Below are 26,877 nucleotides of genomic sequence, written 5' to 3'. Positions count from 1 at the left end.
ATATAATAGCTCAAGATAAAATGCCGAGGAAATTCATCTTCAGCACATTCTGCTTAACAAAATTCATTGTGCACTTTAATGCTTCCAATTGTCACAAATCAAGCTTGCTTTTATTTAAACATTTTTTTAAATCAAAAAAGGCAAACTCAACGCCCTAATTCCATCTTGCTATGGTTGCTGAAGAAAATATTACAAAGAAACGCACATTTTGGAGCGTTTGGGGAATAACTTCCAAACTAATTAATCTAGACAACAAAATCCCTAGTATGATTACAAGCTATGAGGACCATGGGGAGGTTTACCAGCTGTTGCGCTCGACATCGACCCTTTACTAAGTACTTTGTTACATTAATATACAGAGTTGATAAAGTGATTTCCAGCAAGTGCTTTGAATTCACCTGCAGCAACTCATAAATTCCTTTGTGACCCCCAAATACCTCATTACGTTAATTTAAATTCTACTGAAAGAAGTACAACCTGTAAACGTAAAACACAACACCTGGCCAAAGATTAAAATTAGCGCCATTAGCGCCTGCACCTAATTATAGACATTCTATTTTTGTTCTTTCACAACCTTTCCAATAAAATTTTAGACTAACCTTCCATTTATTGCATTTCACCACCTCCGTTTATGACACTTGCATAAAATTAGTAATTAGGTAATTAATTTGAATAAGTCTCTCCGCTCTTAGGTAATCTTTAGGCAAGCCACCAAAAATATAATCCACAAAGAAGTGCTTCGTTCAACGCCTTCAGGCGTATATAATTGGCAATTATTTACACATCTAAATACGACATAACTTTTTCTGTTTCTATAACTTGGCAAACTTTCAAATTTTTTTTTCGACAAAGGGGGAATAATAACGTGCGTGCCGATTACCAAATTTAATGTAGGTAAAGAAAGTGGTCAGAAATATTTTGCAAATTTTATGAATTCTGCATAATTTATGATTAAAAACAACTCGTTAACTTTTTATAAATTGTGTCATTCATGGTAAGAGCAATTTCCATTCGTTGTATAAGCTACAAAATTATTCAATGGCATTAAGTTAAAAATGTCTGGTTTTTAACATTCACAATGCATTAAGGACACATAAACCGTGAGAAACAATAGATATCAAGTGCGTGGTCATTTTACACTAGGTATCCTTTTCCATCGATCACTTTGGAGGCTTTCGGTGTTTGCCTTGGTCTGCCATGCTTCTTCCTGTGCCCGTATACTTCTAGTTCCGTGGCATGGCGGAGGGTAAATTAATTCCAAATGAGAGGGGCAGGGAAACAAAAAGTTCTTACTCTCGAATGCGATGATATGTACTTTCCAGTGGAGCAGAACCTGAATTTCATATTGCTGAATCCAGTAAAGTCAGTAAAAGTAAAAGGGATGAATGAAAGACGCGAATATGCCCCAACAAATTTGTTATTGACTGCAATATGCAGCTAATTATAGTCTCTTGGTCTGAAACGCAACGTGTTTTGGCAGTCATACCTCCACGACAGGACAATTATATACATTATCCACTGATTTTATTCTGCTATAAGTATAACGAATTAATGTTTTTTTATGAAATTACTTAATTACCAACGACAAGAAAAACGTTCGCCACCCACTAAATTTACCTGAAAGTTACATAATACCTACATAATTTAAGTGGTCGTAACTTAATAAGTGAATAATCTGCACCATAAACTACCCAAAAATAATAAAGCAATAAAATCTTATTTAATGTTCGCCAATAAAGCACGTTTACGATTTTGGGTTGTGTACCGTAAACTTACAATTTGCATTTAATTCGTTTCTGGGTTATGAATCAAGCGTTTTCACCTTGATCTTGTCCTACATGTTTGAGATAATCTGAAACTATACCAAGATTGTAGCAATTGTGGTACAGTACTTTTTGATTGTGGCAGGCTTCTTCTAATCTTAGTATACAAATTACTAATTATTATCTTATCAAACATCTGTTCTCTAGAATCTATAAGCCAAAATAATGGGCATTGATGATTAATTAATTTCAAATAATTTAAATGGACAAATTTATAAGTAGTCAAGAGACCATCCGTTACCCAGAATTATATTCACGAAATGTCACTTGCCGCAATGCGAATAATATTGATATTGTTCACACAATGTTCATACTACAAATAATGTCGTCCAAATCAAAATCAGTTTATGACAACTGGCATTAATTGTTTTGTAAAATGTATTTCACGGAGGAAAAGGGGTTTATAATAAACAACATTTACTGCGGAACTAGTTACTCTAGTAGGCCATATTTGTTTTCCGTGCATTTTAATGAGCGTCTGTGTCAAAAGCTATTTCAATCCTTTCAATCAATGATCTGCAAAAAACGTTTTTCCCATGTTCATTTTATATGTTCGGTTTTGAAATATTCACCTGGTATGTTGCCTCCACACCAACCAACAGCCCATTTCTTTGGGGCCTTCTTTCCAAAACATGCGGTAGTTATTTCTGACTTAAGGTCAAAGCAGGACAAGGCCTTCCAAAAATAGAAATTAATTCAAGTTATTTACAAATCAATTTGCCAACTATTCAAATTTGAATTCAGTTATAATGAATTAATCCACAATTCCGAGCAGCATTCCAATAGGAATAGATGAGGCGTACAGGATCAAAACCGGACATGTCACATGATTATGGTTTTCCAAAAAACGGAATAATCTGTCCAGTGGATTCGAATCATAAAAATTCTTGGTTTGAGTTGCAGATCTACCCAAAAACCCAAAAAAATGATACTTACTCAAGAAACAATAAGAATATTTTGATTATTAAATGAGTTATTAATTAATTAAATTAGGGTTTGGTCGAATTTGCACCCAAAATGTGGACATGTCTGGTTCTGAAACTAAATATGACGGATTTTTGAGTTACAATACCTATGCTTATTTTTTCAGTAAAAAAAACTAACGCAATTGCAACATAATCAAAAATTTATTAAAAATGAAAATAAATTTTATATAAAAAAAGCACAAAAAAGGGGCCACGCCACTTATATGCAAGAAACTTCCTCAATAAATTCATGATCACATGACACAATGCCAGAACGTTATTGGTTCAAATGGACATATCCGTTTTTGTATCAGAATTTCATGGGACATGTCCGCTTTTGAATCTAATGAAATCTAAAACACGCCTCAATGTACAAAACGTATATCTCACTTCATTTTGTTAAAATATGTGACATGTCCGGTTTTGATCCTATACGCCTCAGATATAATGACCGGTTTATTTATTATTTTGCGGAAAGGGCTCTTGGTTCAAAATTACAATTACATATTTTAATAAAATGTTTAAAATCATACATTTTTCAAAAATGCTTAATCCTAACTGATTTAATTAAAGTGGAACCTTTTTTTAAATAATTCATTTCGAGCAGGAATAAGCACATTGACACCGTTGTTTAAGATTAAATTAATATCACTTTTCTATCCGCAATGCAGTTCGTTCCTCGAGAATATTGGGCTTCGGAAATCCTCCTGCGTAATATTTGTTCTGTGCTATTCGCCCTAATATCTCGCTCTGGAATATCAATTTACCCTTCCCCTCCATTTGTGTGAAAATCCTTATTAATTATGTTGGAAAATAATAAAGGAAAATTTCGCATTTCACTCCTCTCCTTGCGAAGGGAATTTTTCTTTGAGAGCGAGGGCGAATTTATGTAGCCGAAATAATGCAAGAACCAGTCCTTTTATGAATATAGGACGCGATTTTTAGCGCATTTTTGCAAATTTATTTGTAAAAAGTAGCTTTTAATCTCACTTTGGCTGGCTGGATGGCTGGCTGGCTGGCTGGCTGGCAGCACATGTGGGCGCGTAGAACAACTCTTGTAGAAAGGCAACGGGTGTACGTGTATCTACAGGGCCGTGAAATTTGTCAACCTTAGGGACATGGCTACATGATGTGGGGTTGGCGACATCTGGGCGTCATCCTCGAGCGTAGTATACTAACGTGAAGGTTTTTCAGTTTTTTCCTATCTTCTACTACAGTTTTGGTCCGATTCTTTTGAAATTGGTGTCGTCGGAAAGATGTTGTAAACGCGCACAACTCCTGCGTGGCGGAATTTTGTTTTTTGTCCTAGGGGCGAAATTAACGACCTTTTGCGAGGCGCGCGCGCGCGTCTTCGAGAAGTAGTCAACTTCGGGCGCCTTTTACCTTCCGTTGCGAACTCACGCGGTTTAACGTTTCGTAAATCTCGAATCGCTGTCTCTCTTTCTCGTGTCGCCAATAGAAGTGAATTGCGAGTGAACGGGACGTCGGAAGGGGGTACCGTCAACGGGAATGTGGTAGCCCCCGACACGATCTTCCTGATGGTGGAGTCAAATCTTCAAACGCGAATTGAGGGTGAACGGGACGTCGGAAGGGGGTACCGTCAAAGGGAATGTGGTAGCCCCCGTCACGATCTTCCTGATGGTGGAGTCAAATCTTCAAACGCGAATTGAGGGTGAACGGGACGTCGGAAGTGGGTACCGTCAAAGGGAAAGTGGTAGCCCGCGACACGATCTTACTGATGGTGTAGTCAAATCTTCAACCGCGAATGGTGGGTGAACGGGACGTCGGAAGTGGGTACCGCCAAAGGGAATGTGGTAGCCCCCGACACGATCTTCCTGATGGTGGAGTCAAATCTTCAAACGCGAATTGCGGGTGAACGGGACGTCGGAAGGGGGTACCGTCAAAGGAAATGTGGTAGCCCCCGACACGATCTTCCTGATGGTGGAGTCAAATCTTCAAACGCGAATTGCGGGTAAACGGGACGTCGGAAGGGGGTACCGTCAAAGGGAATGTGGTAGCCCCCGACACGATCTTCCTGATGGTGGAGCCAAATCTTCAAACGCGAATTGCGGGTGAACGGAACGTCAAAGGGAATGTGGTAGTCCCCGACACGATCTGTTATTGATGGTTGAGTCGAAAGTGGCTAATAGAATACTGATCTGCCACACAAAAATGCACTGAAGTCCCTTCGCCCTCAAACGTGTTGTTTCTTTTAATTAAACGTAATGAGCTCGTACAGTCTAGTTTAGGGATGGTTATTATGGAACTGTATTGATTCTTAAATAACTCCGGCTTCAGCAATGATATACACATACGCCTTATTTCCCTTGGAAATAGTTTTTAAGCTTAGACATTGTCTTTAACTAAACGTAGTGGATACACATAAGTTTAATTTAGGGGTGGTTATTCATGAATTGATAATTACAAGTATACATGTGCCACCCCCTGAATAAATGTAGCAAAATGTATAAGGTGGACTTCAATTTCTTCGAAATAAGTTAAATGTTTTCATAAATTCAGGTTCAATTTGGGGTTTTCGGTGCTTATTTATAAAATATACCGATAATTTGCATTTCAAACGATACACAATTACACACGTATTGAGCAGGCGCGTGTGCTGAGGACTGGTAGACATTTGTGGATAGGTATTTAAGGCACGCTGAAAATTTGTCAAGCAGTTTTCCTTACCCAAACACAGAATTGCAGACCTGGCCGAGGAGTAACGGGACTAAATCAATCCTTGTATTTTTAAAAGCAGGAATTTTTGTTGCAAAAAAGTTCTCTAGGCATTTCCAAATTTTTACAACTTTAAAATGAAGACAGATCATTTAGTGGGGCCCTACACTTCGCCTTCAAAATTTGAAAAAATGTGCCTCGAATATTACTAGTGTACCCTTACACATTCACCAACTTACCACTGAAAAAAAATGCGCCAGAAGAACCTGGCAAATGACTATAGGGCGTTTTAGATCAGCATACTTATAACAGAACATTAAAAATGACACTCCGGGAAGCACAAAACAACTCGTTCGAGCATTACCTAACATCATAACAACCCTCTCTGTAACAGACAACAAAAAAGCTATAGAGTATAGAGGCCACAACTCACAAGTACATGTACCACCAATCCGCATAGCTATCAGAGAATGGGCCAGATCGGATAAAGACAAGGTTGACGCGTTTGAAAATTGCTTAGCTGACACTTTCAGAACTGAACCGGAAATCGCAGACGAGGAAATAGAAAGCGACATCAACGAAAAAAGTTAGGCTCAATTCTAAATTTAAACCATCTGGGGACATACAAAATTTCATAAAACTCCGACCATCCGTTTAGGATTTCAGTCACAAACACACTTACAGGAGAATTTAGATTTGATCTGTGAGTGTAAATAATGTATGATGTATTAATGCGTCTCAGATTTACACGGATGTTTTTTTCAAATATGGTGCAATGTGCTGCCATGAAAAGAATATTTTAAGAATGCCCATGTCTATGTTTTATTTTTTTCTCAGGAACTATGATACCTATCGTCATAAAATTTCAGAAATATATTCCCGACACTGCTTACTAAACTTCAAATTAAGCAATTAAAAAAAGTTATTTATAGAGTGCAGCGGTTCCCTCTGGCGAAATACAGCTAATTCTTGTTCTTTTTTTAACGAAACACCATCGTTTCTTGAAGGGATCGTCAAAATGTCAACTGTATCGGACGACAATTGAGCCAGTCATTTCTGAAAAACGATACATTTGACGCATTAAACTTCTAGAGCCCACAACTCGCGTATTTTCGACCAATGATCGGTATTTGATCGCGGGACAGCGATCCCCTTTAGCCCTGAACATTTGAACCTTGAAATATTACAATTCAAATTTTTTGTTTTCTTTTGGCTATGAGTAATGATGTTAAAAGTATAGGTACTCTCTATATCGCAGCTTCCTATATTTCAAAGCAAAGGACAAAACAGCACACGGTTTGAAAATTGCCAGTTACCTTTGGTTAATATCCCGTATCACAAATAAATAATACCTGATTGCATTAACATTAGAGTAGGTAATAAAGTTCAAATTTGTGTACTTCGCACCGCTTGTACTCATTATTGGGACAACGCTTATCTCTTTATCACTAATTATTGGGCAAGATTCGGTTGATTGACTCTGTCCGCCTAATTACACTTGTACACAATGGAAAACCATTGACTTTACGCACTGATTTTGTTCCCCCTATGGCCTATATGATGGTAAATGATAATGTGTGTATTTCAGTGTAAATTCAGTGCAAAAATACCAGAATAGACCCTTACGTGCTCAACTTTGGCTTTGATCGACATCGTATAGCCTAACTTCAAATGAACAGCAAAATTCATGGCTTCAATTGGGGTTAGGTTCAACCTCAGCTCCTCTTCTTGCGGAATATAGGCCGTCAATTTACGAAATCGGTCGCTTCCGTCTCTTACACTGTCATTGATGCGTACGACACCTGAGCTGCCCCTTGTACTGCAGAGTTTCTATAAGTTCACGACGCTCAAGCCACCCCTAATACTTACACGTATCCCGCGAGTACATTGAGCAGAGTCGTCTTACCCGCGCCCGACGGTCCCATGATCGTCGAAAGCTCGCCGGATTTAAACACTCCGGAGACTCCATGAAGGATGCGCTTTTTTTCTGAAATACAAAAATCAAGTTTAGCCAGCAGTCAACAATCACGGCTGCACATGTTATGATGAGATAATTACGCTTGTTACAATTAATGGATGCAATTTTCATTTGATAATTACAGCATAATTAATTCATTAACGATGTAACCAGTATGCAAAGCCATAAATAATGCATTTGGTGTACTCGTTCTATGCGTATAGAATATTGTACAGGTTAGGAAATGGTTTGACGAGTAAATAATAATAAATGGTGAATGACGGCAATACATATGAGCCGAATCAATAAAATAATACCTACTTCATCTGTATTTATTGATTGAATTCTAATTACCAAACGAAAACCGATAGATGAGTTGAGATTAAGATTCAAACCACGTAATAATGAAATAAAAGCGAATTTTCCAATGAAAACATATTTCTAAGAATACTGTGGTATCAAAAACCACGCAGGTTTCGTGAAAAATATATGAGATCCTAAACAGGTTAAGTTACTTGAACCAATGGGTGCGTGGCAGAGAAATATAACTCATTATGCTTTATACTTTACGTTTAGGTAATAAGGTTTTAAGATCCCCATCTTCTTAGGGTGCTTTTAAACTGAGAACTAATCTAAAGATCTAAAGATGTGCGCGACTTCCGGGATAGTATCGTGTCAATGTTGAACAAAAAGACTTTTCGTTCAACATCGGCACGATCCTATTCCGGAAGACACAAGGTGTGCTGTGACCGGCAATCTTTCCTGGCGAGAGTTATATTTGAATACTCCCCTCATTCTTTGATTTTTGATCATACAAGCCACCATCGAAAGCCACTGTTTTTCTAACCATTGGGGAGAAGACACCAATTTGCCATGAAGCAGTTTGTAACTTGAATCCTCAGCTAAATTTTTGTTCAAAATGCCAAGCCTATATTTTCTATCCTTCTTAAAAAGCTAGCGGTTGCGTATTAAAAATCAGCTTTTAAAATTTGTTAGAAAGAGCCTAAAACCATTTCGTTTCGGTGCCTTGGTGATGGTAGTCTATTTCAATTTTTATTTAGGAAGTCAGTCAAACCGTTCGTTTGAGATAAATTTTGAGAAATCAATTTTGATTCAATAACTAGGGGAAAAAACCTCGGAAAAAACTGTTCCAAAAAAAACATTTGCCTTGAATCAGTTACAATTTGCATCTTTTCTAATGCAGCGAGCTCGTTTGACAATTGCAATTATCAGATATTGAATATAAATTAAATTTTGGATACGTATATTACGTATACGGAAAAGGAAAATAACGGGCCGGATTTTTGAAAAAAGAGCCGCAACGGTATCGAACTCTTTTTTTCAAAAAGCAACCTAAAATTTTTATTCGGGTATTCGAAAAACCTTATTTTTCTGTGTACAACCTACAAAAATTGTCCCAGGTTTTACTTAAAAAAATCTGAGAAAAAAAACGAGATTCCGATAAAATAAACCAAAAGCGTGTTTGAAGCTTGAATATGAAATATTTTCGAAAGCGCATATATTCATAGCCAGGTTCCTAAATTATAGTAGAGCAAAGATTGCGAAAGTATGTCACTTGCTCTACTATGCAATTTTAGATTTTAGATATTTCGTCCTAGCGCTAAGGGATGAAAAGATTAGAGATTAATACGACGAGGTTGATAATTTATTTTTGGATATTTTTCCTGTATTATTATAGGTTACAAAACGCATGTGTTTCACTTGGACCCTCTCACAAAACAAGAATCAATGCAGTGGGTCCATAAGGGCTCTCCAAACACACAAAATGTGAAAGCCCAGTCTTAGGCGACCATTTTTTGGGACTGTAAGGGCGTGTTGCTTATTGAGTAAAGGACCACGATTAATGGTTAGGTTTATGAAAGCTCGATTGAACACTTGAAGAAAGCATCAGGCAGTGCACCAAATTTGCGTTCTTATTTTTGCTCAGGGACATTTACGTTCGCAAACCAATGATTTTTTTGATTGAGTGAAACAGCTGCTGAGGATCAGGCAGCGCACCAAATTTGCGTTCTTATTTTTGGTCAGGCACATTTGCGTTCGGACCACAAAATTAATTGGACAATTTCAATAGCTAGTTCCATCGAAATCAAATCAAGCACCAAGAGAGTTCACTTTTACGAAATGTAAGTTGCAAATTAAATCAAATAATTCATAATTTTCAATTAGATTGTTCGATTGATAACATTATAATGCGAAAAATCAATAAAGAACGAACGCAAAATGTTTACAAATAAAATTGAACTAACATTGTTTATTAGCAAAGGTCATGAACAACTTTCCTTTGGATTCTACACATTTACGCGTTTTACCCGCCGGACACGCAATTTAAAGAAAGCATTACCTTGCCCTCAATTTCGCTTTTTTGTTATATTTACCAAGCTTTGACTCAATGGGACACGTGCTGATTAAAGGTTGCCGCTTATCATCGTGTGACACCTACTTAAAGGAAGTTGTTATCACTGGTGAGTAATTACCGGCATTGTTAATGCGAATGAGTAGGTTTATTTACAAAAGTTTGCGTATACTTATAAACTTTCTTTAATCTTCATCATTTTGGGAATTATGCAAATCTAAATAGCTTCCCCAGAAATCCCATTGTAAGCAAGCTTGTTTGCTGAACGATAGTGTTGACAATAAACGACACGACCTAGCTTCAATGACACCCACGAGATTCCGAAAATAAATGAGTATTATAAATTCGGGTATGGTTCGGTGTCTTGCAAAAGTTTTCCTACATTTTGCACGTCAATTTGATTAATTAACACATAGAAGAATGAATGGTACGGATCGCGATTGAGAATTAAAAAATGGAAAGCTGTTTGGTTATGGTTGATTAATAATGAATAAAGTGTAAACGTTTTTTGACCAATCATGCGGGTAAAAAATTAGAAATCAACACCTAACGAGAGTTCACTGTTGAAGGTGAAGGTTAAGACCATGCTCTTTTTGGCAAACGGTTTGTGCCAATGTACCCATTCAAATAACATATTATTGGTAATGTAATCTGTTGCTGATAATTTTCCTATTTATTATATGCTACGAAGGCATTTTTTTTTATTTTCTACCTGAAGGAAACCGTACAAAGCTTCCAAAATGTTGTTTCTCTACGTAAATACCATCTACACTATTTCCTAATGCATTTTTTAGATGAGTAGGGTGGCAGCGGTAATTCTGTGAAGCTACGGTTGGCGATAATGGCTTTAACACGGCGTCTATATAGACCTTTTAATTGTCGTGCATTTATTGGCCATGAATTGGGTCTTTTGGTTAAGGTTAAGGGCCTTCCTCAAGCGTTTAATCGTGCTTCCATAAACTGCACTATTAATCGTGGTCTCTTTACAATGTATTCATTAATCAAAACGTTCTCATATACTCCCAAAAGATTGTCGCCATCAATTTTCCTGACGGAGACTGGGTTCTTATCTTTTACGGAGAGCTTTAATGAGTACACCGCCTGTGACAATCCGCAAAAAATAATTGTCGTCGTTCGCCAACCGTCCAATTACTCCTCCTGACTCCTGACAATTTTTTTCCTCGCCAGTTTCTAGTCTGGCGTAAGGAGTCAGAGAATCTAGTTGGGGGAAAAAATTATTAATGGAAATCAGTAATTCCGGAACTGGACCATTTGGGCTATACTGACATTAAATTTACTAAAAGTTTGGCAAGGTTTGAAAAAACCAATCATGCCGTTTAAAACAAAGGGATAACTTCCCGATAAAACAGAAACACAAAGAAAGCTCAAATATTTACACTGAAACAAGCTCATTGAATAACTCATTTCAGAAATCTATTCGCATTAGTTTGTCATAAAGTAATCGATTTGCGGTGAACATCCAGCATAAAGTCCTCGTCAATACTCAATTTAAACCTTAAAAAACAATTAAAGTTATTATATACCAATTGAAATACTTGATATTACCAGTACGTGCGGAACCTAACCAAATTGCAAATTGTAAAATAATTATCTTCAAAATAAGTCATAAAGATTTTTTGTTGGGCGAAGGTTGTCAACGAAAAAAAGTTAAGACTATTATTATAATTGCTTTATAAAATAATAAAAACTATAAGTCGTTTTTGATTTTACGCAAATACGTTACATAATCGGTTAATACAATACTTAAAAATGACGAAAATTTGGTACTTTCCAAAACCACCTTATTTTTATATGACATACTACCTAGTTCATAGATAAACAAAATCGCATTGAGTAAACATTCTTTACTCGAAACTATCTAGATGACGAATTTGATATATTATTGTGCAACGCAAATCTGGCAAAAAAGTGTTGTGAATGGGGGTTGAAACGATCGAAACCTTTTTTTGATTTTTAAATTGAAAACAACAAATCGAACGCGTTTATTTTATAACTTTTTGACAAATTAACAATCCCAGGTAACAACATTTTATAATAATCATTAATATGCAGTAGGCATAATAGTGGAAGCGAGAGTTCGCGAACCATCCGACAAACCCGTTTTCCACAAAGCCAGACAATTATCAAATGATGTTTTCTTAGCAGTCAATTAAAGAAAGTACCGTTTTGGCAGGCATCTCGCGGCTCCGTCATCATCCCTTAAATTTTTGAAAATGAAAAAAAAAATTTTATTCTACTCTAAGGCTACAATTGTACTACGTTGTAATTTAGATATGTTTAGGTTTAGTGTAAGAAACATAGACAACCAATTATGAGGGTTGCAAATATGTGCCAGATATTAGCAAAGTTGTCATCGGGATATTAGGTAATTTATAACTTGCTCCCACAAGGCTCAGATTTTGAGGGAACATTCTTTCAATTGTTTAAAGTGTATGAATGTACCTATATATGTATGTAAACAGCTAAAATTTTCTAGCGGCTGCAGATATCTGACAGACGTGTATATAATAGTTTTGTTTATTAATTAATAAACAAAGATAAATAGCATGACGCTCGATGGGAATACGAGCCCAACAAACGTGTACCTACGAGTTCTAGTGTCAGACAGGATATGATATATTGTGAAGATATCTAAAGTAACCAAAACCTCAAAAAATTAACAACTATTACGGCCTTTGAAGTGGAAACTAATTTCCCCATACCCAAAAAGACTATAAGTAACCTTTTTCTCCAGTTTTGTATCTACTGCCTTATCACAAAAGCATGAAGTGGAGCTTTTCCTGTAGGTACGCTCTAGATTTCCCATCACTGAAGTCAAAAACACAACCTATTCCTTCTAAAGGTAGTTAATGGCTTACTGATTTCGCTTCTGAAACCCCGAAACTTCATTATTTAACATTTTTCTATTCGTTCATATCCAAAATTCAAAAATTCCATTGTCTCTTAAAAATTTTGTTTGTTCGTATGCTTAGGTAAATGACCTCCATTAACTTAGCCCCCCCACCAACCGTAAAAAAAATCCAACACATTCTAAAAATTAGTGCTAAATATGTGCTAATTTGTTACCGTATTCAAAATTTTGTTGCTCAAATAAAACGGCCGTTTTTAAAAAAATTAGTGGGTGGGGCCAGCTTAATATAAACTGGACCCACCCAAAAAAAAAAAGATTGCGTGCAAAAATTGGGCGAATGTCACGCAGAAATTGTTGCTAATTTGTTGCTGTAAAGTAACAATAACTATGACATGCAATTCGCAAATAAAAGTGGTTTATTCTTGTACCGAAGGTTATTACATTATACATTAAGGGTTACTTTAAAGGGCCAACACCATTAAATGATTTGAGTTACAAAAGGATTCGTTAGAAGATCAATAACTATTATATTAATGATTTTCAGAAAATTAAATCAAAAGTAATGTTTACTTTCTGACAGCGCTACAACATTATTCGCCATGAGCACGTCAACCGACTGGAAGGCACAATTCAAATTTAATCACCTAAATATTTCGTTTCTAAAGTAGTTATTACCTACAATTGTTCATTCCATTGTATTTAACAATAGTTAATGTAAATCCGAATTGGTTGCTGACTATAAACAATAAAAAATAGGTGAGAATGATACCGCTCGTAGACCGAGAGTATTTTCTCTTTTAATGTGCACAAATAATTTGTTGCTCAAGTTGTTATTACCTACAATTGTTTATTGTATTGTATTTAACAATAATTAATGTAAATGCGAATTTGTTGCTAACTATAAACAATAAAAAATAGGTGAAAATGGCACCGCTCGTAGACCGAGAATATTTTCTCTTTTAATGTGCACAAATAATTTGTTGCTCAAGTTGTTATTACCTACAATTGTTCATTGTATTGTATTTAACAATAATTAATGTAAATGCGAATTTGTTGCTGACTATAAACAATAAAAAATAGGTAAGAATGATACCCCACGTAGACCGAGAGTATTTTCTCTTTTAATGTGCACAAATAATTTGTTGCTCAAGTTGTTATTACCTACAATTGTTCATTGTATTGTATTTAACAATAATTAATGTAAATGCGAATTTGTTGCTGACTATAAACAATAAAAAATAGGTAAGAATTATACCGCTCGTAGACGGAGAGTATTTTCTCTTTTAATGTGCACAAATAATTTGTTGCTCAAGTTGTTATTACCTACAATTGTTTATTGTATTGTATTTAACAATAATTAATGTAAATGCGAATTTGTTGCTAACTATAAACAATAAAAAATAGGTGAAAATGGCACCGCTCGTAGACCGAGAATATTTTCTCTTTTAATGTGCACAAATAATTTGTTGCTCAAGTTGTTATTACCTACAATTGTTCATTGTATTGTATTTAACAATAATTAATGTAAATGCGAATTTGTTGCTGACTATAAACAATAAAAAATAGGTAAGAATGATACCCCACGTAGACCGAGAGTATTTTCTCTTTTAATGTGCACAAATAATTTGTTGCTCAATTCGTTATTACTTACATACTACAGGGTAATGAATAATTTTAGTAACAACAAATGAAAAATGTGCCTTGGGATAAACAGGGACAATAAGGTGCAATTCTGGGAAAGTTATAAAATACAGTTCAACGATTCGAAAAAGGGCAAGTTGGGTTGTAAAACTACGTTCAAAATTCTTGGGAATGGTAAAGTAGGATAAATGCTGATTGACAGAAAGGGATTAGATTCGCCGAAACTAAGTTGTAAAAATCTCGTAAATATCTATGTCTTTAAAAATATCCAAAAAGTCACGTGCGCGGTATCAGAGAAAAATACTTTCTGTCTACGGGCGGAGCCATTTTCGCCTATTTTTTTATTGTTTATAGTCAGTAACAAATTTGGTTTTGCATTAACTATTGTTAAATACAATGGAATGAACAATTGTAGGTAATAACTACTTTAGAAACAAAATATTTAGGTGATTCAATTTGAATTGTGCGTTCCAGTCGGTTGACGTGCTCATGGCGAATAATGTTGTAGCGCTGTCAGAGAGTAATTATTACTTTTGATTTAATTTTCTGAAAATCATTAATATAATAGTTATTGATCTTCTAACGAATCCTTTTGTAACTCAAATCATTTAATGGTGTTAGCCCTTTAAAGTAACCCTTAATGTATAATGTAATAACCTTCGGTACAAGAATAAACCACTTTTCTTTGCGAATTGAATGTCATAGTTATTGTTACTTTACAGCAACAAATTAGCAACAAATTTCTGCGTGACATTCGCCCGATTTTTTCCACCCAATCTTTTTTTTTTTGGGTGGGTCCAGTTTATATTAAGCTGGCCCACTAATTTTTTAAAAAACGGCCGTTTTATTTGAGCAACAAAATTTTGAATACGGTAACAAATTAGCACATATTTAGAACTAATTTTTAGAATAAGATAGATTTTTTTACCGTTGGTGGGGGGGGGGGGGCAAGTTAATGGAGATGGTCAAATGGTTGATTTTCATGGTTCTTTTTACTTTTTTCATTATTCCGTTTATATAAAAAAGTGGTCTAATTGATTTCTTCCCAAAGGCCAAGAAATTTTGATGATCTTTTATAGAATTTTCCTAAGAATTTAGTTTAGGGTCTCCCCTTGAACCGTTCTCCTTTGATTGTTTCAATATTGAAAAACTGTACAGTACAGATACTGATTGAAAATGCAGATCCCGTTACTGCACAATTTGGTTTTAACATTTAAAATCGGTTTATTAGAGGCACCCTTCAGCCAAAGTTGTAAAAACCTGTTTAATGTTTGCCAGGTCTACTAACGGGACACTGTAGTAGATCTGTTAATTAGAAGAATGCTTAAAAATGTTCCTCCCAGGCCAATTTTGAACTTGATATGTGAAGGGACGGAGATGTCAAACGGCATTTCTTATTTTTTGGCCTATATTTCCAATTTACAACCAATCAAAATCCGTAGCTACCTATCGCATGTGAAGGGGGTATGAAAAGTTCTAGACTATTTAGAATTCGGAGGTTTGCAGAAATGTAATTTTGAAAATAAAACAAATTCCAATTGAAATTCTACTGTAATAACCAAAGTGGTGGATAAATCTGATTTATTAGCAAGACAGTAGTAAATATTTCTTGTCTCTTAAGGTATTATTTAGAAAAGTATACAAATTACTTGGTAAATTCCAGATTTATCTCAGTTTTTATCTTTTTGCATTCATTCGTCCACCAGCGATTCAACCATCGATTGATCATTTCAACAACCGTTGTCGCATATGCAAATGCAAACTGATTTCGCTATTTATTCTACACAATTCCGATTAGTAGGTAATTAATTGTATCGCCTCTATCAACAATGTCTATATTTACTACAATTATCTCCTTTCCAAACTAGATTCTAATTAAACAATACGTTTTGCTCATTCGTCACGCCCATACCCTTTGAACTTTGATATTGGTATGTTTTTATCTAACCCAATCGATCTATTGTATATTGTGAATTTTTGCGTTAATGATAATATCATTTGTTGTGCATTCAGGAAAGTTTATTAAAAAAAAGCGCTTGATTGAGAAACTATGTCTAAAACTGGTAGCAAAATGGATGGCGGTTGATACAGATATTGGCTTCAGTCTCGGTATCCTTGGACAGTTCTTTCGTAGCTGGAAAATTAGAAGTGGACGGCCAATTTAGCTACATAATTAGCAGGCAAAAACTCTTTTGCAAAAGTAGAAAAGGTATTACCACCTTCTTAGAATAAACAATTAAAGTAATTTTCCCAGATAAATTAAATAGTTTTGTTTGAACGCGCTTTTTTGTGTTGAATAACAAATGTCATTTTACAAGATCTAATCCCAACGAACAAAAAATATATTACGTACTGCTCTAGCAATTTGATGGTGTTACAAAGTTAAATAATTACATTTTTTAATTGAATATGTAAAAACCTGGTTTCTTAGAATTACCTACGTTTGGAAAATTTGTCATATTAACGAGTGGGTCCTGAAATGACCTTTACATTATGCAAAATTAAAAAAAAATGTAAACAATATGCCGAGAGTCGGTTAAAATTGAGCTAAATACATACCTCTTGGAAAGCTTGTCATGGACCAACTCCAAGTGTCGTAGGTAATCTCATCGAAGTGCAGATTTGCCGGCGGACGTTTCGGAAAGGTGTGCTTCTTAAACTGCTGTTGATTCGCGTGAAAATTGTAATTATTATTATGCACCTCTAAATGATTTTCAAAATTCGGCATGTACGTATTTTTCGCCTCGCACAAATCACCATTAGACGTCAACGAAGTCATTGAAGTACTTTGGCAGCACTTCAAAGGACTCGCACTTCTAATTTTGTCCTCCTTCGCGTTCATTTTTTTTAAAAATCGAGAACACTATTGTTTTAAATCACCATCCGCAATTCTAACTCGCCAAACTGAAACGGTAGTAAGTGTCCGCGCGACTCATTCAGTGTATTTATAATCAAGAGGGGGACCTGAGATTAAACTAGACGATCAGCTGAGAAGGTTCCACTTAGTTTATAATGATAATGCCGATAAAAAACTGAATTTGATTCATGCTATGAGCCACAACCTTCACGGTGAAAGTAGCATTAAAAGTGAAATGATTTTTTTCACAACACGTAATTAGCAACCTAACCTTATCGCACGAGTGCCTTTTTGTAGTCGTTTAAACTTCCACATCTAATTTATTTAGCGAAAGGTAAATAACTGTTTGACCCAAGAGTTTTGCTGCTGTAAACATGTTGACAAAATAATGTAATTGTTCAAGTGGTAACGTACTTGTTTGCCAATTAGTAAGAGTGACATTCTTTCGCTTACAGTAATCACCTCCGCTACTCCGAAGAAGCAGAAATCATAGGAAATTAAAGGGGATGTAAAAAAACACTGCAGCTGTTATTTTTGTAATTAGGCGGTATAAATCAAATGTTAATGCTTTTATTGCGAAATGGCACCAAATTTATTTTAATTATATATTCTTTAAGTGCTTTATCCCGGAAAAAACAATACTTTATAATTCATATTTTTGATGTAATCAAAGAAACAATGAAAGTGCCTCTCGTACTCCATTCAGAATGTAATCCAGTGATACGGAAATATGCAGTCCGTTTAATTAACTTTGTGCCTACGATGCGAAGGTGTAGGAAGTCAAGGTTTAATTCCATATTTTCGTTAATTTCCGGTTTCATGTCGAAACGTATAGAATCCAAATTTAAAATGGGAATTTTATTTTTTTAAAAAGCAGTGGCGAAGACCGTATTCCTTGGCATACGATTTTCAGTATAGGGATATTTTAGACATTCGGAAACACGACTTTTAATTCGGCTCATATTCAATAGACCTGATCCTTGAACTCGTAGAAATTTATTGGCGAAGGTTTGACATGGCTGTTTCTTTTCGCTCTAACTCGAGAGGAACAGACAAGCAGACAGACGTACGGAGAAAACCATCACATAAGGAGAATTTCTTTAGAAAAATTCCCTTAATATAGAAACAGAAGTATCAATTTTAGATACGAGGAGAATATCCTTCACAATAAAGTTAGGTACAAATAAGGCAAATACATTGGGAGTTTAGAGGTACATTTAGTTCCCTAAAAGGTGAAGACCAGGGTGAAGACGCATCAAACTAGTTGATTGCGTGGGAAACTATGAAAGTAAAAAGTTATTGTTTTTGTTTAAATAGTTAAGAATGCTATGCGTATGCAAATTACCGTTAAGGCTGTGACAAGATATAAGGGATCACGGGAAGTGTGTAGAAAAGCAGTTTTTAACGCAGGGCTCACACACGCATGTTGTAAATTCGTGCTTTGTTATTGGCCCCTAATTAGCGCCAAATTAGCATCTAATGGTGTGGACTTTGTTAACAAGAAAGCGATTTTTCGGGCGACTTTCTCCTCGGTGCTGCGAGGATATGGGGTTCTGTTGATTGTTATTTTGTTTCTTGCCCCGATGAAGCCCCTAATGAATGTGCCTTTATTTTATAGTGGGCGGAGTGTTAGCTAATTAACTACTCTCCCCACTCAACGCACTATACAATCACAAACAGCCATGCCTTACCTAGGATTCGAAGGACCCTTGTAGCCAAAGTTAGGGCTATTAACGTAAACTCATCTCAGCTACGCATTTAAATCGTGTTTTCTCTGGAACTACTGATCGGATTTGAAAAATAAAAACAGAATGAACATTCCTTTCGAATTTTTAACGTTTACCTTTACCACTCCTTCCAATTTAAACTTTTTAGGGTGAAATTCACCTCTTCCTCAGGGTTGAAGTTGCGTAAATAATGTTATTTAATTTGGATGTCCCCCTCAAAACTAAAATTTACATGTTCGAACGTTTAATCGAGCCTTTTAATTCCCTTTATCCAAACGGGAGGCCTGGGTCAGTTGCACCACCGCTCTCTGGAACATAACTGTACAATACAGGCGAATTAACATTATTAGTAAAGCTTTACTAGAGCAAGATCGGTGTTGTTTTTAAAAAATTATAGTGTCGAGATTCGGATTACTTATATTACGGCAGGGGAGTACCACAAGGATCAGTGTTGGGCCCACTTTTATTTATAACTTATAGTTCTTTTTTTTCAAATGCCATTAGACACTGTAAATCTCATTTCCATTGCCGATGATACGCGAATATATTTGTCATTCTCTGCAGAGCAAGTCAACATTGCATGTGATCTAATTAGTGAAGATCTGCAATTAATCAACAAAATCTCTGAAGTCCATAAATTGAAATTAAATGTATCAAAAAGACAGGCAATACTATTCGGTAAGGACCAGATTAGATTAAAGCAATACCTTTTATTAATATTAAGTCCGAATGCCCACAAGATTTTGCTAAATGATTCGGTAAAAATTAAAAGTGCACATATATGGAATTATGGAGAGCATGTCATTAAAAATCTTAATATTGCGTATAGCAGAGGTAGCCAAACTTTTGAATCGTTTGATCTACTCCACACAGGTAAGATCTTTCGCGATCTACCAGCTACTTCTACTATGAAAAAGTTTTCGTGTAGGTACTTTAATCCGTCGCATTTCTGATTTTGGTGGAAAATTGTTTACCTACTTTTTTGAGTAGACTCAAAAAATGTTTCTTCAGGTTATTACTTTTTTACCTCCCGCTCATTAGTAAAGGGAGATACGTACTGCATTGGGGTTAAAAATGACTCCCCCACTTTTTTGACGGAAATAAATGTTTTGGAGCACCAGTATTGCAACAACATTTGGTACACATTTTGTCGTATCATGAACAAAAAGTGCAGTCAACTTTAAACTTTATAATTTAAGTTATAGACACCCTTCAAATCAGAGTGAAACTTTCAGTAATAGAAATGAATGCAAATCAACAATTGATTAACGAAAATTCGTGCTATGCTGTTTGCGCTGTGGTAGAAACAATCGAACATAATTACTGCAATAAGCTCAAATGCAATCTTTGCCAATGACAAGGACATATCGAAAAGGTCTGTATAAACTTCTTCTGAATACAAATGAAAATTGAAGAAAATCATTGCCAAATGCTCAATTACAAGAAAATCAACAAGAAATTGAAACCTTTGGTATAACATTGTCGAGATTTTTCGGAATGATACGGAGCAATACTACTCAACAGTCTTCATTGAAGGAACATCTCAAGAATTCCTAGGCCAGATAACACTATTACCCGAAAAAGCGTTAAAAAGAACATTCAGTTCAAAACTAAATAAAACATCGCTACTTTTTAGAACATATAACAATTACATGTCAACGAATGATAAATGATTTTCTTTTTCTACTAATAATTGCGAGAATAATTGTCCCCACCACTTGACATAATACACGAACGCGAAGCCCGAGAGCCACAAAGCATCAAGGTAAAAATATTTACTTGAAATTTTGATCAAACTAATAGCAATAGCTATTCTACAAAAAATTCTTCATTCTGTTTTTACTTTTTTCAGTTTGTAATTTTACAGGTAAAGCTACCAATAACTTTGGTTTTTATGAAATTTCATAAAACAAGGAACTTATACAAAGATAACTACATCAAACTAGCCAAAAAAATTCCAGACTCCAATCCTAATAACTAAACATAAGAAGCGAGTTATTAATTACGATTAGGTACAAGTAGAGAAGTGAGTTAGCACTGTAGCTTATGACGCATTACTAACACTTGCCCTTCGAGCTGCGTACACGATTTTATCAGCGCATAAGTTTTTATTCTAATGTTGTGTGAATTAGAGGTAATAAAAAGGTAATAAATAACATCATAGAGCCTTGGAAAAATATTAAAATGAAGAAGCATTTGTATACCTACTAACATGCACATGAATTAGTTAGAATAGAGCGATTGTCTAATAGGAAAATGGAAACCTATTCTGATCCATCCGTTAGGAAACCGTCATTGCATTCGATTATAAAAACGATTGAGTTCATGATAACCTCTTGAATTTGGAGATTTCAATCAGGTAATGTAGTCTGCAATTCGATGAAAATACACCATTAGAAAAATAATTTGTGCGATAGTGCTGCACCGCAACAAAAAGATCTTCGTTAACAATTTTTTCAATTATCTATTGACCAATTAGGCCAATTAGGCTAAGTATAAGATAATTCGGAGAAAACAAGAGGTGATGTATATTTTAAAATATACTAAGAGCTGACCTTTGTTTTGATTATCTACCTCGCAATTTTGGTAAAATGTCAAAAGGTTAAGAATTTCCTGCTTAGACTACTTACACATGCATTTTATTTTCACTTAACCCTGGCCAACAACTGGATAGATTATGCTCGTAAATATTACGCTATTATCCTCGCTATTATCCATCAATGTACCAATGAACTAATGGGCGATTAAAAAAGGATTGACGTCGAGTCGCCTTTGAAAATTCAAGTTAAATATGATTCCCCATGCAAATAAAAAAATTCCAAAAGTGGCTCGACAGCAACTCTTTTTTTGATCGCATAGTACAATTACTCCGTTAGGTATTAATGCGCAATTATGACATTGTACACGAGTGCGCCATCCTGTTGAAACCGTTGTCAACTTTTGTTTTTTTTTGTGTATGTACTTTTTTTACTGACCATATAAAAAATAAAGTGGATATTTCTCCGAAAAGAAACGTTGTATCGAAAATCTTTTAACGCCATCTTGTAGAGCTGAAAAAGTGGTTTTTATTTTTTTGAGAAACAAAAATAATCATTTCGCTTTTTCTGGCATATCTTCCGAAGTAATCGGAATTTTCTGGTTTTCTTTAAAGCATCATAATAACCGAGATAATAACTCTTCAATTAGGTACGTATCTTCTCTCTAATTTGACAATGGTCTTCTATGGTTTCAGAGATCCCCATGCCAAGACATTATTCAATCAGGCATTTAGTGATAAGTGATAACAGACTCGTTAGCAAAAACCCGAAAAAATGTTCTTCTCATCCTGTAAAAATTCTGATTGCTAGGGCTGAATTAATATTCATCTAAATACAAGAGTTCGGTCTCTTTGAATGGCTCTAAATTCGAGAGGGAAATAGCAAATTCGCACTTTTCGGTCGTTATTTGACGTATGGTTGAAGAACGCTTTATAGTATCCCCTGTGCGTATTTGTCTTTAATAAGTTTGTATAATTAATTGTTGCTATTAAATTGAGATGTGACTTGCACACCTGAAGTGCTTAGGTGGAGAAAATGATTCCGTTGTCAGTGAATTTTCTTTTTCATCTTAAACGTCTCTCCTACTTCTTCTTCTGATATATCCTTACCTTCATTTGTGTAAAACCACCGAAACATGAAATATTTGCTAGAATATTTTTCTAAACGTGTGAAGAATCGGGATTCGTGATTCGTAATCGTGCTCTAATTATAATGTAGGTACCTATTTGAATCCTGGTGCCGAATAAACTTAACGAAAGACTTGAATCTGTAAAAGCATGTCATTGGGATAAGACTGGGAGTGGAAGAGAAGCACACCATTTCCCGCACGTGTTAATGCGGTTGGTGAAAAAAATCCTAGGAAAATGCCAATGAACCATTAGGAATGCTTCAAGTGTAAGCGAAAAGGCCATGTAGCTTGAAAATATAGAATTGTTCAATAAAAGGCAGCAAAGGCTGCGTGAATACTTTTGAAATTGATACAATGAAATCCAAAAGTTGGTGCCTAGATAGCGGAGCTACCTCACATATGCGCAACCGGTCTGAGAATTTTGCATCACGCCGCAGATAATTGCTCAACGGAAATTATAAGTTCAGGGACGGCTAAACTTGTTGGCGATACGTTTGGTAAGAAAACAACAGCAGTAATTTTTTCTAATGCTCTGCTCGTACCAGAACTAAGAACGAATCTTATTTCAGTTAACAAAATTACCGATCGAGAACTTGACATTTATTTATATATTAAATGATGATGATGATGACGTACATAAGGAAGGAATAGATGTTCTTTAAAGAGCCTGAATGGAAATGCTCCATACGAAATATGGACGGGAAAGGTGCCCAACTTAAAGTCACCTCGAAGTGTTTGGTTCCAAGGTGGTTCACCTAGAAAGTAAACTAGGAAAGGGCTAGCTCGGACCGAGAGGACAGGAAGGAATATTTCTCGGATACGTACACCAATGTAAAGGTTACATAATTTGGTCAGTTGAAGAAAACAGGATTATTATTAGTCGAGATGTTAGATTTACCGACAAGGGTAATTCTATTGCCAAATCTCTCGATGGGGGAGATGTTCGAATGTATTTTATTAATGCATGATTGATTTTGAGGAATGAGTGTGTTTATATAACATTATTGTGTGATGCTTTAATCAAGAGAGTAATTGTCAGTAGTAAATCACATTAATCATATAGAATTTGTACTGTACTATCGTTCTCATTTTTCAGTAGATTTTCTCGATGTAATCTAAAAGCTTTGCGCCAACGTTTAAGGTGACAAGTCGCCTAATGAAGTTACTAATGTGTTGATTGATTTGGGACTTAGTTCTCTTAATAGCTTAATTTACGATTGACAAGAAAAAAATTTCCGATCAATCTGGGATAAGGAGTTTTCCGATTAACAACTAGGATTTACATAAATTAAACGCATGACTAATTTTAAACATTTAGACGCACATTTTATCCCACAACCAAGATGTGTACTTTCTCTATTGATATTCGCTGATGGCGACAGCTTCGCACTCGAAACTCGTCCGTTTCATTAAAGTCAAATTGTAGTTTATTCTTGATTTGCAATTGAAAATAAGTTTCCCAAAGAACCAATCGTTGTTTCGAAAAAAAGAGACTAGAAAAATGGAGTACTTTGATTACACGACATGTGGAGATTCAAGGTATCAAAACGCGCTTTTTTGTCGTTAATTTATTCCTTACACATTCGTGTATACGGTCCAGGAACCGACTTGCACATTATACTCTCCCTTTCAGTGTCAATAAAATTGCTAGACAGTTTCTCAAAGCCTCTGCAGATATTTTAATTAACCATAACATTCCTTAGGAAGGCTAGATTGATATTATAGCTTTAATTATGAGTGTACAAAAAAAACCACGAAGTAATATTTATTAGTATATAATATAATAATAAATAATATATAAATAAATAAATATTACTTCTTGGTTCTTTTTTGTATACCCATAACTTCACACCGAACCAGAAAAATGGAGAACTTTACACCTATTATACCTTTAACTTTAATTATGAGTAATTAAATTATATAAGTTTTAAATTTGAATAAATTTATCATTGGGGTTCATTATCAATGGCAACTAAGACATTAAGCAGTTTTTTTTGAATTTCCTGACATATTATATAATTAAAGTAACACCAAACCGCAGTTAGTGAAGTTCCTGTCATGCCTCCATAATTCTGCCATTGAGCTTTTATCCTAATTTGTTGGAAGAATTCAATTTCAATGTAAAATAAACTGTACTGGTACTGCGAAGTTGATAAAAAACCAAAAAGTCCTTCAACTACTCAAAAAATTTATTTCTGTGCACTAATCACTCGCCTGAGCAATCTAATCATCTTTCCGTGAAGGTAGTGGCACTGGCAAAATCCAGAAATTGCATAAAGTGCACTGAACAGAAATAGGCACCTTCACCTTAAAATGCCCTACATTTATTGTTTATTAATAACAAAGTGTAAAATTATTCTGGCGCTTAACGCCGACATTCAGGATCAAGGATGTGCAAACAATTATTTTTCTAGCAATACCTCAGTTAATAATAATTACTTAACAACACGCAACCTAGGTACACATTATGGATTATAGCATTATCAAAAGAACGTTTAATTAACACTTCGCGCATTTCGGTTTAAAATCCACTCTGCACTGAGCTGACCTACGTTCGAACAGCTGAAATGACTGAAACTGAAACGTGATCGCTCAATACCCAAGCTACCCTTCTATCCTACCGCCACCTTTCGACTTGCCGTTGTAGACGTTATTTATTTATAGGTGGTGAAAGCTTTTTGGGAGGTTATTTTCGAGACTCGTTTCAGATTCGCATCCAAGGCATTAGATGGTAATTCGTACAGCACTTTTCAAATTGCATAGTCACTTGAAGCATGCGTAATATCCCTTCGTTAAAGCTTGCCTGCGATTAGGGTTGTTCATTGTTGAGAAAACAACTTTCTATAACGGTCCAGCACGCCCTTTTTTGTCAAATGAATTGAAATGCCAATACAATAGTGCTCTGTTGGTGCTTCTTGAGATATAGGGTATCCAGTGCGTGCCAGCGCTATTCTTTCTTGGGAGCACTAGAAAAGTTCACATGTCAATTGCATGAGTTATGTATCCCTCGTTCTCTTTTTTTTAAGACAGACAATCCCTTGAATCTCATTGGTTGGCATGGTCCCAGGTTACTCCACACTTTAAAACATTTATTTAATTTTTTTCCAATGACAAGAAAACACAGGAAAAGGGAATTTTGGTAATAAGTTTTGATGCAGGATTGTTGCCGATTCCAAAGTATTGCATTGCAATTTTCGGCGACCAAAGATTCCCAAATCGCTTAGAAAAGAAAGTCTATAGATTTTCTTGCAGAAGATACGTAGCATGATATACCCGTGTCAACTTTAAATAATAATAAATCTAATAAGATGAAGGAGGTGAAAAACAAAACTTTCATCCGAATGTCGAAATCAGACTTAGTGTAAACAAAAAACGGAAAAAGACAATGAAAATTCTAGCACTTTAATTTTAATTACACGTTAACTTATTCGGCATAATGAAGAATATCAAGGTTTCTCAAGCTCTCGACGGTGTTCTTCACTAATTAGTTGATGTGGCCTGTTAATTTTGTCTAAAAACTTGTTAGATATTTGCGTTAAGTACCCAGACGACGCGGTTGGGTGGTAAAGAACCGTAAAGAGAAAAAAAATTTCCGATGTGTGTATTTATTTATTTATTAATTTATTGTTCCTCTTGTTTTAGGCCCTCAACAGGCTTACGCCCAATTACAGAGTGACCCGCATAACGCTTTTTTTTGAAGTGTGGTTAGACCAAGACATTTTTTTTAAAGAATCTGAAAAGCTGAAAAGCTTTTTTAGCTCTTCCTTTTATGTCTATGAATATATGTACCAAATTTGGTTCAGCCGTTAGCTGTTAGCCAAGGCTGCTCAATCGGCTGCTCAATGCAATCGGATGAATGGTTTAGGCAGGCATTATTAGAGACCAAGAAATCTACCAGAAGCGTTGTTGTATACAGGACACCGTTTTAGATGTTTCACTTATGGATTTATGGCTTAAAAATTTATAGCACGGCCCAAACTAATGGTTTGCATTGTCTTGGAAAGATTAAACTTTGGCCCACTCTTGTGCAATTGTAACTTTTTTCACCACCCGCACGTTAGTAAGCTCCCACTGTACTTTCGTTTCCGGTTAAACGGCCGAATCGATTGGAACCAAATTTGGTACACATATTCTTACACATAAAAAGAGAGCTGAAAAGTAAAGCGCGCTTGCGCAGGTGTGGTATCTGTGGAAACCACAGCAAATTTTTCTATTTTTTACCATTCGCGAAGGGCGACTGTCCGGAGTTACAGAACAAAGCGACGACGAACTCGGAATTTTACATCGATCCCTTTCTTGCACTCCTAAAAGCAAATTCA

At 35.5% G+C, this 26,877-nt stretch overlaps 1 protein-coding gene across 4 annotated transcripts in view; it reads right to left on the bottom strand.

Moving 5' to 3' along the window:
* LOC116167841 (ATP-binding cassette sub-family G member 1) overlaps positions 1-25,118 on the bottom strand; it is a 33,030-nt gene extending 7,912 nt beyond the window's left edge. Inside the window, exons 1-4 of one of the 4 annotated variants that reach the window (XM_031483393.1) lie at positions 24,979-25,118; positions 16,868-17,272; positions 7,334-7,451; positions 7,091-7,283 (exon numbers count right to left, since the gene is read on the bottom strand). In XM_031483393.1, coding sequence (XP_031339253.1) covers positions 7,091-7,283; positions 7,334-7,451; positions 16,868-17,150 — 594 coding nt within the window. In that variant the 5' untranslated portion in view covers positions 17,151-17,272; positions 24,979-25,118. The remainder of the gene's footprint in view (positions 1-7,090; positions 7,284-7,333; positions 7,452-16,867; positions 17,273-24,978) is intronic. The other 3 variants (XM_031483394.1, XM_031483396.1, XM_031483395.1) reach the window with 3 other exon arrangements.
* Positions 25,119-26,877: the final 1,759 nt, after the last annotated feature.

The sequence above is a fragment of the Photinus pyralis genome, unplaced genomic scaffold (assembly GCF_008802855.1).
Source record: "Photinus pyralis isolate 1611_PpyrPB1 unplaced genomic scaffold, Ppyr1.3 Ppyr1.4_LG4, whole genome shotgun sequence".
Classification (NCBI taxonomy): Eukaryota; Metazoa; Arthropoda; class Insecta; order Coleoptera; family Lampyridae; genus Photinus; species Photinus pyralis.
The sequence above is the reverse complement of the archived record's forward strand: the minus strand, read 5'-3'. Positions and strand labels throughout refer to the sequence as shown.